The 17,911-nt window shown below is 55.5% G+C and overlaps 1 protein-coding gene across 1 annotated transcript; it reads left to right on the forward strand.

The window, feature by feature from the left end:
* The first annotated feature begins 299 nt into the window (after positions 1-299).
* On the forward strand, positions 300-14,654 carry Onecut3 (one cut homeobox 3). Its single transcript, XM_041670015.1, has 2 exons — positions 300-1,488; positions 14,365-14,654. Exons 1-2 carry the CDS (start codon positions 300-302, stop codon positions 14,652-14,654), a joined length of 1,479 nt encoding a protein of 492 aa, XP_041525949.1.
* The last annotated feature ends 3,257 nt before the right edge of the window (positions 14,655-17,911 follow it).

The raw sequence follows: 17,911 nt of genomic DNA on the forward strand, positions 1-17,911 counted from the left end.
GCCTCCCCCAATCCCTCGGGTTCTCTTGGCAAGCAAAATGGGGGGCACAAAGGAGCCATCCTGGAGCTCCAGGGGGGTTGGTGGGTGCAGGCGGAGCAATGGGCGGGGGCGCTGACGTCAGACCCGGGCTCGGGCGCCGGCGGCGGCCGCCCCGCCACATCCTGGTGGCCGCTGCACGCAGCAGCCAAAGCCGGGCGAGAGCACTGAGCGACTGGGACAGCAGCCGCGGTTACCTGGAGCGTCGGCCAGTGGGTGGGGAACATGCAGCGGCCTTGAGCGCGCACGGAGGGGCGCCCAGGATGGAGCTGAGCCTAGAGAGCCTCGGGGGGCTGCACGGGGTGACACACGCTCAAGCTGGCGAGCTGCTGAGTCCCGGCCACGCGCGCTCCGCTGCGGCCCAACACCGAAGCCTGGTGGCATCGGGACGCCCAGGCCTGGTGGCGGGCATGGCTAGCCTGCTGGACGGTGGTGGAACCGGGGGCGGGGGCGCCGGAGGCGCGGGAGCTGCAGGGGCCGCGGGTGGTGGCCCTGACTTCCGTGGGGAGCTGGCTGGTCCCCTGCACCCGGCCATGGGTATGGCGTGCGAGGGCCCAGGTTTGGGTGGCACCTACACCACGCTCACGCCCTTGCAGCACCTGCCGCCGCTGGCCGCCGTAGCCGACAAGTTCCACCAGCACGCGGTGGCCGGGGCGCACGGAGGCCACCCGCACGCGCACCCTCACCCGGCCACCGCGCCGCCACCGCCCCCTCCGCAGCGCCTGGCGGCCAGCGTGAGCGGCAGCTTCACCCTTATGCGCGACGAGCGGGCGGCGCTGGCCTCGGTGGGCCACCTCTACGGGCCCTACGGCAAGGAGCTGCCCACCATGGGGTCGCCACTGTCGCCGCTGCCCAGCGCGCTGCCCCCGGCTCTGCACAGCGCCCCGCAGCCGCCACCGCCTCCTCCGCCGCCGCTCGCCGCTTACGGGGCTCCGGGCCACCTGGCCGGGGACAAACTACTGCCACCCGCCGCCTTCGAGCCACACGCCACGTTGCTGGGACGCGCGGAGGACGCGCTGGCCCGAGGGCTTCCTGGAGGCGGCGGCGGCGCGGGAGGCGGCGGGGCGGCTGGCGGGGCGGCCGCGGGTTTGCTGGCTCCGCTAGGCGGGCTGGCCGCGGCTGGGGCTCACGGGCCTCACTCAGGTGGTGGTGGCCCCGGAGGGGGCGGTGGCGCCGGCGGAGGTGGCAGCGGCCCGGGAGCCGGCGCCGCAGCCGAAGAGATCAACACCAAAGAGGTGGCCCAGCGCATCACCGCCGAGCTGAAGCGCTACAGCATCCCACAGGCCATCTTCGCGCAGCGCATCCTGTGCCGCTCGCAGGGCACCCTCTCCGATCTGCTGCGCAACCCCAAGCCTTGGAGCAAGCTCAAGTCCGGTCGCGAGACCTTCCGCAGGATGTGGAAGTGGCTGCAGGAGCCCGAGTTCCAGCGCATGTCGGCGCTGCGCCTGGCAGGTAGGGACGAGGGCCCCAGAAGCTTGGCCCTGGGGGGGACACACTTGGCTCAGGGTGAGGAGCTGACTATCTAGGGCCCCTGGAGAGTGAGTCTCGGTCGGCTGGGGGGTGGGGGAATTCCCCTGGCCTAGGAGGCTGACCTCGGGTCTGCACCGCCAAGATCGCACCGTCGTCGCCGTCCCTGTCCTTGGGGGACTGTGTAGAGTGTCTGGTGTCTTTGGGGGACTGTGTAGGTGTCTAGTGTCTTTGGCGCTAAACTAAAACAGCCCTCGCGTAGACCCGTGTATGCGCGCGCGCGCGTGGCACACTCCTTCGGTTCCTGATCCAGTGTGTCCCCCGCGACCAGAAGGTGCCACTCCCCTCCTCATAGCCACCCTGCAAGAGGGCCCACCGGCGCCTCCCTGCACCCAGTCAAAAAGCGCCGGGTGGCTGACTATGCTCAGCCAAGGCCTGGCCACCGCTTGGCCCCCAGCCCCAGCACCGATCTCTCTTCCTGTGTAGCTCAACCCCTGCCACCGATCGATCCGCTAGTCCCCTCTCCCTCCCCCCTCTGGCTGCTGGCAAAGGTCATTTGAGATTGGGGGAGGGGCGACCCATGGGACCCTGGGTTCCGTGGCATCCAGCAGAGGCCTTCACACCCGCGGTGGCTCCCCGGGCCTTGCTGTCCTTGGTTTCTCTGTCCCCTTCCTACTTCTCTCCATCCACCGGGACAAATGGCAGTCGCTCTCTTTGGACCGGCGCTCGGGTTCCCAGTCCATTCTCTCTTTATTCTTTCCTTCCCTCGTGTCTTGCCTGAGACTCTCCCACACAAGCACACCAGCCAGCCCCTGGGGAGCCCGTTGTCTCCTCCTTTGGTCTAATCTATCTGCTCCCACCCTATCTGTGAGTGTGTGTGTGTCTAGTACCCTACATCCCGTGTGCTTGCGGGGTCTAGGCAGAGCGTGGTGAGGAGGGAGCTGTGTACCCTGTTCTAGGGACAATAGCGGTTTCCAGAGAGTCATCGATCCCTCTGCACACAAACACAGAGAGGGGCGGGGCTCGGTAAGGCGCCCCTGAGGCAGGAGCAAGCCAGCTAGCAGAGCACCAGGTTGACTGTATCCCCAGGCCACCCTGCAAGCTTGGGGGGGCGGGGCGGTGCAGAGAAGCAGGAATACTGGGTAGAAGCCGACCTGGTTGAAGCCTTAGACACCTGCTCCTGTCCCAACATTCCAAGCCCTGAGCCTCCTAGCCTCCTGCAGCCAGCCTCAGTTTCCCCCTCCGTGTGATGACTACTTGAGATCGGTAGGTAGGCAGGTGAGAAACACAGGTTTATCTGAAGGGTCCCGTTGCTGGTGACCTAACTGGGATAATGACACGTCTCAACACACAGCCCCTCTCCTTCACCTCGCTGATTGTCCTCAAGTGGGATCGCCAGGGACCAGTGTAGTCAGGGCCACAAGCTTCTGGGTGACTGTCACCACATTCTGTGTTCTGTAACACAGGGACACTCCCTGCCCTGCACCCTTCAGCAGCCATGCTGGTCAAGGTAGTGTTTCAGTTGGTCTTTCGTGGACACCATACAAAAGGCAACCACACCGCAGGTGTCTTGGGACATCTCTTGGGTGCAGGGTCCTGGAGCCTTAGGTCTAAATTCACATCAACACCAAGGCCGCTGGCCCTCTGTGTTAATACGGACAGGAAACCTAGGCTAGACTCGTCCTTTCTTGTGCTGCTACGGTGACCGACGTCTCCTTCTCGGGGACTGTATCATGTGAGGTGCTGGACGCTGAGCACACGCGGGGCGCACACTGTTGCAAATAATGAAGATGGTAGACCTGGCCTATTCCAGACCTACCTTAGCGTCCACACTCTGGCACTGCAACCAGAAGTGGCAGCCAGCCCAACCAGGGTCATTAGGTCCCAGTCTTTAGTTCTGGTCCTTGCACAAATGGAAAGCAGTTAAGTGGCGGTAAATTGTGCTGTTTAGCCGGTGGGGGAGGCGCCAGGCAAGTCCCTTCAACATACTGTGTTTTGGTGACAGCCGGAGGCCTGCAGGTGTCCCCACACCAGTGCCAGACCGGGAGCATCACTCCCTTGTGTGTCTACTTGGGGCAAAATTGGACCTTGGCTTCCATGAGCCCATGAGGGAAATTCTCCTTGCAAGTCACAGCCTCACTAGGAAAACATTGTCCCCAATGCTACCAACCTAAGAGTATCCTGCAAAGCAAAAAACAGTGAGAGAAAGGGATGGTGTGCGGACAGGGTGTGGAGGGGAGATGATAGAGGATGGATGGATGGATGGATAGATAGATAAATGATTGATAGGAGGATAAATGGATGGACGGATGGATAGACAGACAGACAGATGATTGATAGGCGGATAGATGGATGGACGGATGGATAGACAGACAGACAGATAGATGATCGATAGATGGATGGATGGATGGATAGATAGATGATTGATAGATAGGCAGATGGATGGACGGATGGACAGAAAGACAGAGTAGAGAGAGATGAAGAAGAAATGAAAGGTGGAAGAGAAGAGACAGAGAAAATAGAGAGGAAAAGAGAAAGAGATGGAGAGAAATGAGTCAAAGAGAGAGGGAGAAAGAGAGAGGTGAGTTGGAGAGACAGAGAAAATATAGAGGGATGGAGAGAGGGAAAGAGACCAAAGCAGAAAGAAACAAAAAGAAAGACTGGAGACAAAGAAAGGGAGGAGCCATGGCTCCGAAGGTGGGAAGGTGGCTGAGCTCAAGCCCGGGTCCCCTGGCTGCTCCTGACCCCAGATCCAGGAAAGCATCACAGCCTTCCCTTTCCTCATTTGGAGACCACTGAGGGTCATTCCTTTCTTTGTCCTTCCCAGGTAACACAGCAAAGAGCCCCAGAATCCTATCCCTACCTCAGTGTACATTGTTCCCCCCAAGCCTCAGTTTCCCCAATGTAAAATATCCATTGTGTGTATGGGGTGAGCTACTGGGGTCCAGGCTCTGGCCCCTAAACACTTTTCCCACCATGCTGGGGGGACATCTGTATCTGCTCCCATCCCACCTCAGAGTCCCCTCTCTGAGCTGCACTCCCCCCACAGATACCCCAGCAACAGCGACTGTGACTATGAGAGCCAGCTGGGGGAGGGGAGGCTCCTGGCGGGTGGGGCGGTCGATGAATTCGAATTACCGTCTGTGATTCATCACCGTGCAGGTCGATAGCCTCGGCCGGCTTCAAATATTGTTTAAATTGCAACTCTGGACTGAAAAAAAATTCTTTTTTTTTGTAACTGATCAGAAAAAATATACATATATAATAAGACATTCAAAGAAGGGGACAGGAATTCACACACACACACACTCTGGCACACACACCACAAACCATACACATCACACACTCACCATATGCATGCATACATACATGCACGCACACCCCCCCCACAAACCATACACACACATGCACGCACACACACACTTGCATGCACACACCACAAACCATACACAACATACACACGCCATACATACACATACCATACACACACTCTGTATACACATGCATGAACACACACCACACCACCATACTTACACATAGACACCATACAACCACCATACACACATGCATGAACACGCACACCCTCCCTTCTTCAGCCTCTGCCTTAGGTCGCTACACACTGGGAAGGGAAACAGAACCTGCATGTGGACAGGTGGGAAGAGCATGGAGAAGTTGAGGCAGGAAATGATGGTGGATCTGTGGGGTGCTTGATTCTCTGGGGGGCCACAGGGGGCTGGGGCAGAGGCAGCTGGCTGGCAGAAAGGCCTGCGACCCAAGGAGATGGGCCCAGCTGCGGGGTCCCTTGTGTACCGAGGGAGGCGAGGGAGGCGTGAGACAGGGTTTCCTGGTAATCCAGGCTGGCTGAGGCTGACCCTGAACTCTTGATCCTCCCTCCTGCCTACACCTCCTGAGTGCTGGGGTGACAGGCATATGCCATCATATCTGGTTTATGTGGCGCTGGGCTGGGCCTAGGACCCCATGCGTGTCAGGCCAGGACTCTCCCCACTGAGCTACAGTCCTGCCTCTCTTTCTTAAAGGCCAGGAGTCCTTGTGTAAACATCAGATGCTCTGACTGACAGACACCCCCACACACAGGAGGTTCCGCCCCCACAGGGGTTAGAAAGACTGTTTTGAAGGCTGTATTCACCTCTGTCTCATCCTTGACCGATTCTAGACAAAGGTCTTAGCCTGGGTTTCCTAATCTGAGAAATGGGAACAGTCAAGCGCCTGAGAGAGCAGCAGGGACTCTGGGAAGGTACCGGGTGGGTGGGTGGCACAAGCCCACATGGGGAAAAAGTGAAGACACTATTTGGGCTGTGGTGGCACACTCTGATACCAGCACGTGGGAGGCAGAGGCAGGCAGATCTCGGTGAGTTCGAGGCCAGCCTGGTCTACGGAGCGAGTTCCAGGACAGGCTCTAAAGTTACAGAGAAACCCTGTCTGAAAAAACAACAACAACAAAAGTGGAGCCATTGCAAGTGCCACCGAGAATACCCGACAGCTGGAGGCCATGTCCCCAGGGCAGACCATTCCCAAGGGGATGCTCAGGATAAGGACCTGCTGACCGGCTAGTTCCCTGAAGATTGCAATGGAAAGATTTACAACTTCTCTCAGCGCTGAGACCAAGGCCTCCTCAGCACGCTAACACCTGACCACGCCCCCAGCCCCTCACTGGGGATTGTGGGCGGGGCTCCACACTGATCACATCTCCATCCCCTCACTGGGAAAGACACAGTCCTTTACGGAGCAGTACCTGGTAGTCCTTGACACACCAAGCAATCACAGTGGTTTTGAGGCCTGTGTTTGGCCTCCAGCTCTCACGAAGGTGACAGTATCCCAGGCACTGGTGAGTTGTTCTGGAACACAGGAACACACAAACTCATGAGCGCCCACGCCTGCCCGCTTGCACGCACATGCACACACTGCCCAGGAGTCCTCAGAGACCCTCAGGGGAGAAGGAAGGCTTTGACTCAACTGGACACTGTAACTTCCTGTCCCCTCCTGATGCCAGTGTCTGAGGCCAAGTTCACACCTTCCTTCAGACCCAATGGCCACTTCCTGTGACCACACCAGAGTCTGGTAGACAGAAGGTAGACAATTGACCCCGTGACTGCTTGGTAAGAGGCTGGGCTGACTTGACGGGGAGTTTACATGGCTCAGTGGGGAAAGGCGAGGTCTGAGGACTTGGGGTCAATCCTGGGGACCCACATGGTGGGAGAGAACCCACTCCTACGAGTTTGTGACCCCAGCCACATTCATATACACACAAAACAAAATGTAGTTTTAGCTGAGCGGAGGTGGCTGATGCCTTTAATCCCAGTGCTCAGGATGCTGAGGCAGGAGGATCTCTGTGAGTTCGAGGACAGCCTGGTCTATAAAGTGGGTTCCAGGACAGTCAGAACTACACAGAGAAACCCTGTCTCAGAAAACAAAACAAAACAACAACAAAAAGAACAGAAAAACTTAAGCCCCTTTCAACTAAATTCCTCACCTGAACTAAGGCCCTGTAGATCCCCTATCAGCTACCCCCTGTCCAACCTGAAGCACAAACGACCATTTTCTCCCAGCTCATCCCTTGGCTGCACTCCCCACCGGGCCAGAGCCCCTAAGTTGCGTGAGGCATCTTCCCGGGACAGCCTTTCTCCTGCAGCTCCCTCAGTCCTCCCTGAGAACCGGGCTGGCGCAGGACAGGTGAGGAACAAAAGCCAGGAGGCAGCGAAGTCGGGGAGGCTGCCGGAAGCTGGCCGGCCCCCGCGGCCCCTTTGTATTAGCCGGCACACAGCCTGCTTTAACCAGGGAGTTCAAGCTGGTTTGAATCAAGTTTTTAATTAAAAATAGGCCGTGATCAATACCCTAGGCTGTGCTGGAGGGGGGAAGGGCGGGGCTGGGCCCGGAGGGGGGTGGTGACTGAGAGGTTCACGTGATCCTGAGGCTGCTCTGTGACACCTGTGGCCGCAGTTTCCCCTAGGCAAAGTGACCCGGACCCTCCCTCATCTGGGAGCCCTGCCAGTGGAGACAGCGGCGAGATTTACAGAATTATGGCCACGTTGAAAAACCACAGAGAGAAAGAGAACCGGCTAAAGAGGCGGCAGGAGGTCCCTGGTGTGGACACCCCAGGGGAAGAGGCCTGGGGACCCTGTGCTGTTGGGGTACAGGATTATTCAACTTGAGACACTGTGCCCAGGCTGCCAGTAGGCGATCCATGCCTCCGTTTACACCCAGACGCCCCCTCTGAGACGGTGCCCCCTACTCTGAGTCGGCGTTCCCCCCCAAGTCCAAAGCCCTGGGCGCCTCCCCACGTCCAGAGCCTGGGGCGTCCCCCACGTCCAGAGCCTGGGGCGTCCCTCACGTCCAGAGCCTGGGGCGACCCCTCAACACCGCCCTGCGGCCGTGGGGAAGTCGCAGCTCTGGAGCCCGGAAAGCCAAGGCAGTTAAGGCAACTGACTGAGCAGAGAGCCTGGGGATCCCCGCTGCTGGGAGGGGGCACAGCCCTCCAGCCTACCCTCCTCCCCGCTGCACCTGCCCTTCCTCCTCCCTTTGGCTGGGCCGCACAAATCTCTCAAAAGTAATTACGATTTGTTTTTGAGAGAGTCTCCTGTAGCCCAAGCCCTAACCCTAACCTTAAACTCCACCTCAGTGCAGCTGAAGATGAACTCTTGGCATGCGCCTTATTATTATTATTATTATTATTATTATTATTATTATTATTATTATTATTATTATTTTACTTTTCCGGATTCTGCAGGGTCCCGATGGATGCTCAGCTGGGGAGCTTCCTAGGTTTCCCCAGGGCCCACTCGTCCACACCCGGCCACCGGCCCGCGGCTTCTCACTGCTGGGCTCCAGCCGGTCCACAATCAGGTGTTTGAAAACTGTGGCCACCCTTGGGTGCCAGGACGTACTTCCGGGGACGCGGAGCCCTTATCAGTGGATTAATTCACAAACAATTGATCTGCTCATTCACTGCCCAGCCTGTTCTGGGTCAGCTTTTCTCTGCCTTCCTAGTCACCTGTTTCCTTTCCAGCCATCTTTTTCTAATTCTTCTCCCAGCTGCCACCTTGCCTCCTGCAAATGACCCTTTAAACGGCAGAGCTCAGCCTGGCGCGGTGGCACAGGCCTGTCAGCTTTGGGGAGACAGAAGGATGGCCGGGAGTTCTAGGCTAGCCTGGGATACAGGAGTGAGAACATATATATAAATGTGTGTATATACATATATATGTGTGCATATACATATATGTGTGCGCATACATATATGTGCATATATACATATATGTACATATATGTGTGTATGTGTGCACATGCATATGTGTGTATGCATACATGTGTATATATACATATGTGTGTATGCATATATATGTGTGTGTATACATATATATGTGTGTGTATGTGTGTGTATCCAAGTTTTGGACGGTGTGCTCTTCGCTGACTCGGTTTACCCCTGGCTGCCCCCGGTGGGTGACCCCGCCCTGTGACCCTTCAGCTCACAGGTGCCCCTCATCCTGGAGGGGCAGGCCAGGTGGGTGTGGACTGTTGGTTCGAGATAAGACTTTGAAAAATGGAGCCCTTAAAACCCTTTGGAAGGGAGGGAGTGGGAGAGCACAGGGAGGGCGGTAGGACAGACTGAGGTGCCTCAAGGGCCTTTCTAACCGCCCTGGGGACTTGTGACCCTGGCAGAGTCGCCCGCCAGGCTGGGAGGGTGGGGGGAGCGCAGCCCGGATGGGTTGAGTCATCTTGAAGAGGAGGGATCCTTGGTCCCAACACCTGCCCCCACCCTGCAGCTGATGGTGGGGCAGGACTTGTCACCAAGGAAACCAGCCATCATCCCAGCCGGAGACCAGGCTGGTATTGAGTTGTCCGCTGCAGGAGTGTGGGGAGGGAACAGGCACGCCATTGCTGCTGCTCACAGCCTTGGTGGGCAGTTGGGGGGAGAGGGTGTGGGTGAGAGTGATTCGGGGCACCTGTGGGGCACGGCGTACATGGGGGCCTGGAAAGGGACACCTGCTTGCTTTAAAAAAAAACCTGGAAGCCGGGCGGTGGTGGCGCACGCCTTTAATCCCAGCACTCGGGAGGCAGAGGCAGGCGGATCTGTGTGAGTTCGAGACCAGCCTGGTCTACAAGAGCTAGTTCCAGGACAGGCTCCAAAACCACAGAGAAACCCTGTCTCGAAAAACCAAAAAAAAAAAATAATAATAAAAATAAAAAATAAAAATAAAAAAAACCTGGATTATGAGGCAGGGTCTCATGTAGCCCAGGCAGGCCCCCAATTCCCTAAGTAGCCAAGGATAGACCTTGAACTGATTTGTCTGTGTCTTCCTCTCCAAGACTGAGAGGAGACCGGACAGGCATGCGCCACTGTTTTATTTAATGCTGGGAATGGAACCAGGGCTTCATGAAGGCTGGGCAACCACTCTTCCCACTGAGCCCCAGCCCTGGGACCAGATTTTACAGCGATGGAACCAAAGCTTTACAGGCAGCGACAGAAAGGGCTTCCTGGGGCAGGGGCCAATGCGGCTGGGCTTTGGGGTGCGTAGGAGCTGTCCAGTCAGTTCCTGCAACTCCTAAGGAAAGATCCCAGAAAGCTAGTGAGTGTGAGACCTTGCTAATAACGGGTCCTCATGGCAACATGAGAAATAAGACCCAGGTCTCACCTCTTCTCAGACACAGCCCCCCTGTGAATCTGGGGGGCCTCTTCTCTTCCCCAAATCATTAAATATTTTTCTGCCACTGCCTAGCAATGGAAAAAAGGGAGTCCTGCCTGGGAACCCCAGAACAGCCATGCGTCGGACCTGGACCTGGGGTGATCTGTGCACCCTCCGTGCAAATCCAGGATTCTAAGCAGATTCCCCCCAAAACTCCAAGGTATTCCTCCAGGACACAACCCGAAAGACGGGGGTGGCTTCCCTCTGCTGGACACAATGGGAACTGCAAGACAATGGGCGAGGTGGATGGGCACACGAATGAATGAATGAACGAACGTACGAATGAATGAATGTAAGGTTTAAAGCCAGGGAGTGGAGGCACTTGGTCCTATTCTGTGTTCTGTAGACACAGCAACAGGAGATGCTGGGCCGGTCTAGCCTAACCTACAAGCTCCAGGTCCAAATGAGAGAGCCTGTCTCAAAAAATAAGGTGAGGGGCTGGAGAGTAGGCTCCCTGGCTAAGGAGCACTCGTGGAGGGGGGGGGGGGGGTGGATGAATGGGTGGATGGATGGGTGGGTGGGTGGATGGATAGATGGATGGATGGATGGATGGATGGTGGGTGGGTGGTGGGTAGAATTTAAAAGCTGGGGCTATTGATGCTCTCCTCACCTTGCTGGCTCCAGTTGTGCCCTCGTCCAGGGATGAGCACCTGGTCTCCTGTGAGCACGGTAGCACAGTCAGGTCCAGAGGGGCCTCCCGCGAGAGTGGCCCCTTCCGTCCATCCTCCTGCTCTACCGTGACCAAATCTATGTGCATATATATGGGGCTCAGGATGGAAACCAGGGCCTCTGCACGCAGCAGCTTGCATTGACAGTCAGTTTTAAATGTCCCTTTGCAGCAACCCAGGACCACGTGGGAGGGAGTCTCAGTGGAGGACCGTGTGAATCAGGGTGGCTGTGGACCAGTCTTGAGGCAAACTCTTTGTGTTTTATTGCTGTCCTTTGTTTGAGTCAGGGTCTCTGTATTATATAGTCCTTGCTGTCCTGGAATTCGGTCTGCAGACCAGGCTGGCCTCAAACTCAAACCAACCTCTGCCTCCTGAGTGCTAGGATTAAAGGCGTGCGCCACCACGACCGGCAATGGGATTGTCTCTGTCCTTAGGTGGGAAGACCTGTCCTTTGTGAATACCAACAGTCACCGGGTTTGGGTCCTGGACTGCGGAGATGCCTCAGTGTTTAAGAGCACCTGGTACTCCTCCAAAGACAGGGATTCGTTCCCAGATCCCACACCAGGCAGTGGCCTGTAACTTCAGTTCCAGGGGAATCTGATGCCCCCTTCTGGCCTGGGCAGGCATTGCACTTACATATGCCCATGTGTGTACTTGAGCGCACAAATCTAAAAATAAAATAAAAATTTAAACACAAAGAGTGGAAAAAGGCATTTGAGCACAAGCAGCTTGCAAGCTGAGTAGTCATGAACTCGTTTCCCCCTCGAGTTTATTTTTTCTCAGGGTACTTTATTACAGCCATAGAAATGAACCGCAGAGCCCGGTGCCTCAGCGCCTAGGCTCGGTGCGTTCGCGCATGCGCACGTGAGGTCAGAGGGCTACCTGAATCCCTCGCCACCTTGTTTATTTCTATTTGATACATTTGAGTATTTTGCCCGCATGCATGTCTGTGCACCACATGTGTTGCTGGCCCCATCGGGGGTTAGAGAGGATGTCAGGTCACTGAACACTTACGGTTTGATCATGGTTCCTGTGAATGCTGCCCTCGGCTGAGCCGCATGGGCTGTTAGGATTGCCTTTCTCTCTCTTTCTTTCTTTCTTTCTTTCTCCTTCCCTCCCTTCCTTCCTTCCTTTCTTCCTTCCTTCCTTCCTTCCTTTCCTATAGAGCATAGCTTTTTTTTTTTAAGATTTATTTATTATGTATACAGTGTTCTGTCTGCATGTATTCCTGCAGGCCAGAAGAGGGCACCAGATCTCATTACAGATGGTTGTGAGCCTCCTTGGGGCTGCTGGAAATTGAACCTGGGTGTTCAGGAAGAGCAGCTCCTAACCTCTGAGCCGTCTCTCCCGTTCAGGATCGCATTTCTTCTTGTAAAACTCTCTGCAGACCCTGGAGTCACTTGGAGCCATGCCAATTCCCTCAACACTCCCAAACAGGATCCAAAGCCAACTCATTAAGACTTTTGGAAATAGGGGCTGGTGAGGTGGCTCAGAGGTTAAGAACACTGACTGCTCTTCCAGAGGACCCAGATTCAATCCCCAGCACCCACATGGCAGCTCACACCTGTCTGTAACTCCAGTTCCAGGGTTTCTGACACCCTCACATAGACACACATGCAGGGAAACCAATGATCATAAAATAAAAATAAATTTAAAATAACTTATGCCAGGCCATGGTGGCACACACCTTTAATTTAAAGATCTGTTTTGTTCGGGTTTTTGGTTTTTCAAGACAGGGTTTCTTTGTGTAGCCCTGGCTATCCTTGAACTTCCTCTGTAGACCAGGATGGAACTCAGATCCATCCACCTGCCTCTGCCTTCCTAACTGCTTGGATTTAGGGGGTGTGCCACCATTGCCTGGCTCTTATTTTAAATTATGTGTATGAGTGTGTCTCTGTGTGTGCCAGTTCTAACCAAGGCCAAAAGAGGGAGGAGGCTCTCCAGAGCGTCTGTTACAGATCTGGAGCGCTGGCTGAGACCTGGACTCGGGTCCCTGCCAGAGCAACAAGTGCTGCCTCCAGCTCTGACCCTGAAATTTTTTTCTCCTAGATTCTGAGCCCCCCAAAGCCATCCTGATTCTGGATGTTTCCATGGCACTTGCCTTTCCTTTTGGGAAGCTTAAGGAAATGTCTGTCTGTTCCCAGAGATGTGTCTGTGTCTTGTCTACTCGTGTACTACTGGAGTCTTCCTTACAAAGGCCACTCCAGGGGGCAAGGGTTCATCACCAGGGGAAGAGAGGCTGTAGGCGCTCCGGGAGATGCTCACACCACATCCACAGCCAGAAGTCAGAGAAAGCACGCATGCTGGGACTCAGCTCACTTTCCACCATCAGCCAGGATCCAGCCTAGGGGCCGGGCCACCCATAGAGGGCAGGTGTCGTTCCCCCCCCACCCCACCCCCCCGACAAACCAAGACACTCAGTTCCTAGGTGATTCTAGGGTCTGTCGATCTGACATTACTTTAACCATCAGGCCTATATATTTACATTTTATCTTATTTATTACTGTTGTGGTGTGTGTATGGTGTGTGTGGATACACCGGTCATGGTGCACAGACGGAGCTCAGAGAACATCGTTCTAAGGTTGCTTCTCTTCTTCTACCTCTGTGCAAGTTCCAAGGACTGAACTCTGGTCACTAGGCCTGGGTGGCAAGTTCTTTCACCCTCTGAGGTATGGCCCTCTTTCCTCCCTTAGCCGATCATCTGTTTCATCTGGTTGTGAGTGTCATTGAGAGCGGATGACAAACATGCTAACTCCAATGTGTAGGCCTTCTACCTCAGAGTCACACTCCCAGTCCCCTCCCTGGGGGGTTCTAGGGTAGCAGAAGACAAGGGCCTTGAACTCAGTGTCATCTGCTCCTGAGGGGTCAGGTCTGTGTCTTGCTTGCTGAGACTTGAGGCCTAGAGTCAACCATCTCACAGTCAGGAGTCCCATCCTGTCCCCAACAGTCTCCAGGTGGGATTGTAGCACGGCAGGGGGCTATGCCCTCCGCACCTGCATCCACAGTCTTTGGGGGAGAGGTCATGTTGGGATCGCGACTGGAATGGAAGGATTGGCAGTAGGAAGCTGGGACTGGTCACCCCGGGAGAGAGGCTTTGCTGAGGGGGTGACTGTGACATGCTTGTGTTGATTAGATGCTTTGCTTGGCTCCGTCCTCCGTTTGTGGCTGCCTATCTCCCACCCTGGTCCTGTTCACACTGCTAACGACCCTTCTCTTTCTTCTTCTCCCCTCCTTTTTCTCCATTCTCTGAACCTTTCTGATGTGCGCCCTCTGCGCCCTGAACAACCCTCCTTCTCTGTGTTCCCTGACTCGGCCTGGCTCCTGTACCCTGCACCTCCCTGGCCCTGGTACTCTGGTCCGCTTCCCTTCCCTTCCTGGGTGACCCACGCCCCCTTCCTCCCTATGTCCCTTCATCCTGCCCTGGCCCCGTGCTCCGGTCCCCGTCCCCTCACCGCCCCTCGTGGTGTACTCCCTCGCCCCTGTCCCTCCTACAGCCTGCAAGCGCAAGGAGCAGGATCAACAGAAGGACAGGGCTCTACAGCCCAAGAAACAGCGACTGGTGTTCACCGACCTGCAGCGCCGCACGCTGATCGCCATCTTCAAGGAAAACAAGCGGCCGTCCAAGGAGATGCAGGCCACCATCTCACAGCAGCTGGGCCTGGAGCTCAACACCGTCAGCAACTTCTTCATGAACGCCCGACGCCGCTGCATGAACCGCTGGGCTGAGGAGCCGGGTGCCACTCCGGGCACCGCGACAGCCACTGCCACCTTCTCCAAAGCCTGAGCCTTCCACTCCCCACCCCCACCCCAGCCCCAGGGAATCGCACACCCCAGCCCCGGGCATGGGGACCCCTCCCCCACCCAGCCAAAGGAAATCCCACCCACCCCCAGGGGACAGGGACCTACCCGAGCCCCCTTCAGTTTTGGACACTAAAGGTACCTCGAGGGAAGAGTGGGTCAAGAATCAAGCACACCTTACAAACAAAACCCGGGTATTTAAAAAAAAAAATTAAATAGAGAACCTTTCCTTCCCAGATCCCAGACCTCCTCAAAAGGGGGAAAGCAGACAACTGCCTGTTTCTCCGCCCCCCCTTCTCCTCCAGGCCAGGTCTCTCTGTCCCCTTGCCCCTTCCCAGGAACTGAGACTCGTCCCAAGTGGCCAAAAACCGACAATAAGCCGGATCCTTACAGCACCCATCCCCAAACCTTGCTCCAAACCAAGCCCTCTCTCCGGGCAGGAAAGCCCCTCACCGCGGAGACCCTGGCCGCCACCCCCACCTCAGCGGCCTGCAAATCCTGTGCCAACAGTCCCCTGCCTTAAGCCGGGGAGGGGAGCTACGAGAGCCCCCTGTCTCCAAGGAGACAGTGGCATATGTGGAGATGAGGGTCGCCATGGCCGCCTCGCCTCAGCGCCCCTGGTTGAGTTCGCTATGAGCACCTTGCTACGTGAAGAAAGCTACACAGGGAACAATGTCACCAGAAAGCAAAAAACGACACCCCAGATCTTGGGGGCACATCAGAGTCTCCAAATCCGGGGGTGCCTTGGATGCAAAGCTCTGGAAATCTCTGGAACTCATCGCCTGGTTTCTGGTTGCTTGGGGGTGCACATCTGGGCACCCCACACACCAGAGGACATTCGGGGGGGTAAGCCTCGCCTTGGTGACGCCTCTCTCAGAGGAGGAAGTGGAAAACTGCTCGCTCCGTTGTTTTGCCAAAAAATGTACAATGGGGAAGGGTCAGAAGCAAGGGGGCACCCCCACCCCGCTGCTCAGCCCTCCCCTCGCCTGGGAGCCAGATCCAGGAGGCTGCCTCTCCCCCTCCCCCTCTGGGGGTTCAAGATCCTGGGAACTACTCTCTTCTGAACCCTATCCCATGGCTGCTCCCAGGAAGGGCGCACCTTCAGTTTCCCTAGAGAATGCAAGAGACCTTTCTAGTGAGAAGAAGAAAAGGAACCTCCCATCCTGTAAAGGCTACCTCACTGAGTCCATGCTGTGATTCAAATATCACGTCTGATACCAAAGATTCCCCCACCCCCCAAGGGTTTGTGCTGGAAGCCAGGGTGTCCCCACCCTCACCCCATGGCTGTCCCCACCCGAGAGAGAGAGAGAGAGAGAGAGAGAGAGAGAGAGAGAGAGAGACAAGAGGACAGCGAGGTCGGTGAGTGCCTTTTTATTGAACCAAAGATGTGTGTAGAGAGTCCTCTGTCCTAAATGACTGGCTGCTCTCCCATGGAAGCAACTTGGATGGATGCTTCTAGAACCTTCTGGTGTGAGGCAGAATGCTCAGAGTGAAAAGAGCCCCCCCCCCTTCCCACTCAGCAAGAGACAGGTCTCCCCCCCACAGACACACTGAGACACGCACACATCAAACACACCTGGCTGGCTGGCAGGCTGGGGCGCGCGCGCACACACACACACACACACACACACACACACACACACACTCATCCGGAACTCTAGTTCCGAAGGACTCAGCGCCCTCTTCTGGTCCTCCCAGGCACCTGCACTCTCACACACCCATACACGATTAAAAATAAAATATGAGCTTTTTTTGTTTGTTTGAGACAGGGTTTCCCTGTGTAGCCCTGGCTGTCCTGGAACTCAATCTGTAGACCAGTCTGGCTTTTAACTCAGAGATCCGCCTGCCTCTGCCTCCTGAGTGCTGGGATTAAAGGTGTGCGCTACCACGGCCCAGCTAAAAGTAAATCTTTTTTTTTTTTTTTTTTTTTGGTTTTTCGGGACAGGGTTTCTCTCTGGCTTTGGAGCCTGTCCTGGAACTAGCTCTGTAGACCAGGCTGGTCTCGAACTCACAGAGATCTACCTGTCTCTGCCTACCAAGTGCTGGGATTAAAGGCGTGCGCCACCATCGCCCGGCTTTAAAAGTAAATCTTTTAAAACACACCCGTTAGCTCCCATCTGTGGGGACTCAGGCGCCCCTCTCACCTGCACTAGCACTGAGTCCTCCCCTTCCCTCGCTCCCACACTTGTGATGCAGGGGAATAGACAGAGCCTGGTGTGGTGGTCACAACTTTAATACCAGCATTCAGGAGGCAGAAGCAGGAGGAACTCTGAGTTCACATGGTAAGACCCTGCCTCAAAAGATCTATGACTCAAGTTAGAAAAGACCAATATATGTGTGCATCTGCATCTGTACATCTGAGGGCAAGGGCTTGCTCTGCAGCCAAGGCTACTGTCCAGGCTGAGCGCCCCTCCCCCAGCCTCCTGAAGACTAAGACCACAAGCGTGCAGCAGCAATCAGACTGAGTTTTGTTTTTCTCTTTGTCTTTTTCTTTTGTTTCTGGTGGTGATGGGGTTGGAATCTAGGAGCTAGTATATTCTAGGAAAGTATTCCCCCTTGACCACACCTCAGCCCCTCTACCTCCTGACCAGGCCCCAACCCACACTGGGGGATTCTAGGTGGGGCTCCACCTGAGCCACCAATGAAACCTTCCAAATACCATCACACACACACACACACACACACACACACACGCATGCACGCACGCACATCAGGACCCTCTCCAGGCCCCGATGGGCCTCCATCCTTCCACTTTGCCCCATACACCTTCTGGTCCTTCCCTACCAAAGATCTTTCCTACAGAGGGAGCCCACAGTCCAGCACAATTCCTTCTAGCCTTTGACAATTCTCTCTGAAATACCTCAAAATATTTAATGTATAGTTTATGTGCTAAAAACAAAACAAACAAAAAAAAACCTTAGCTAGTTTTGGGAACATGTGACTCGAAGCTTTATACCGTTAAATTATAATTTTGAAAATAATGGCATGTTTATCTCTGATCGGTTCCGTGGGAGACGCACTGAATGTCAGGGCAGCGAAGCCGGTGGTCCCTGTGAGAGCGAGGGGGGACCGGTGGCCTTCACAGATTTCCTATGTACAAGAGTCTCTTAGGAAAGAGAGAAGGGCGTGCTCTGTGGCTGTACCTCTCCCTGGCTTCTTCTGTTTCCTTGTTTTATGGAGTCGAGTCTTCTAAGAGTATTTATGATTCTATGTGTTCCGTGTTCAAATGTAATTTAAGAAAAA

Source organism: Microtus oregoni, unplaced genomic scaffold, assembly GCF_018167655.1.
Source record: "Microtus oregoni isolate MIOR12 unplaced genomic scaffold, Mior012 000019F_ref0000042, whole genome shotgun sequence".
Lineage (NCBI taxonomy): Eukaryota > Metazoa > Chordata > Mammalia > Rodentia > Cricetidae > Microtus > Microtus oregoni.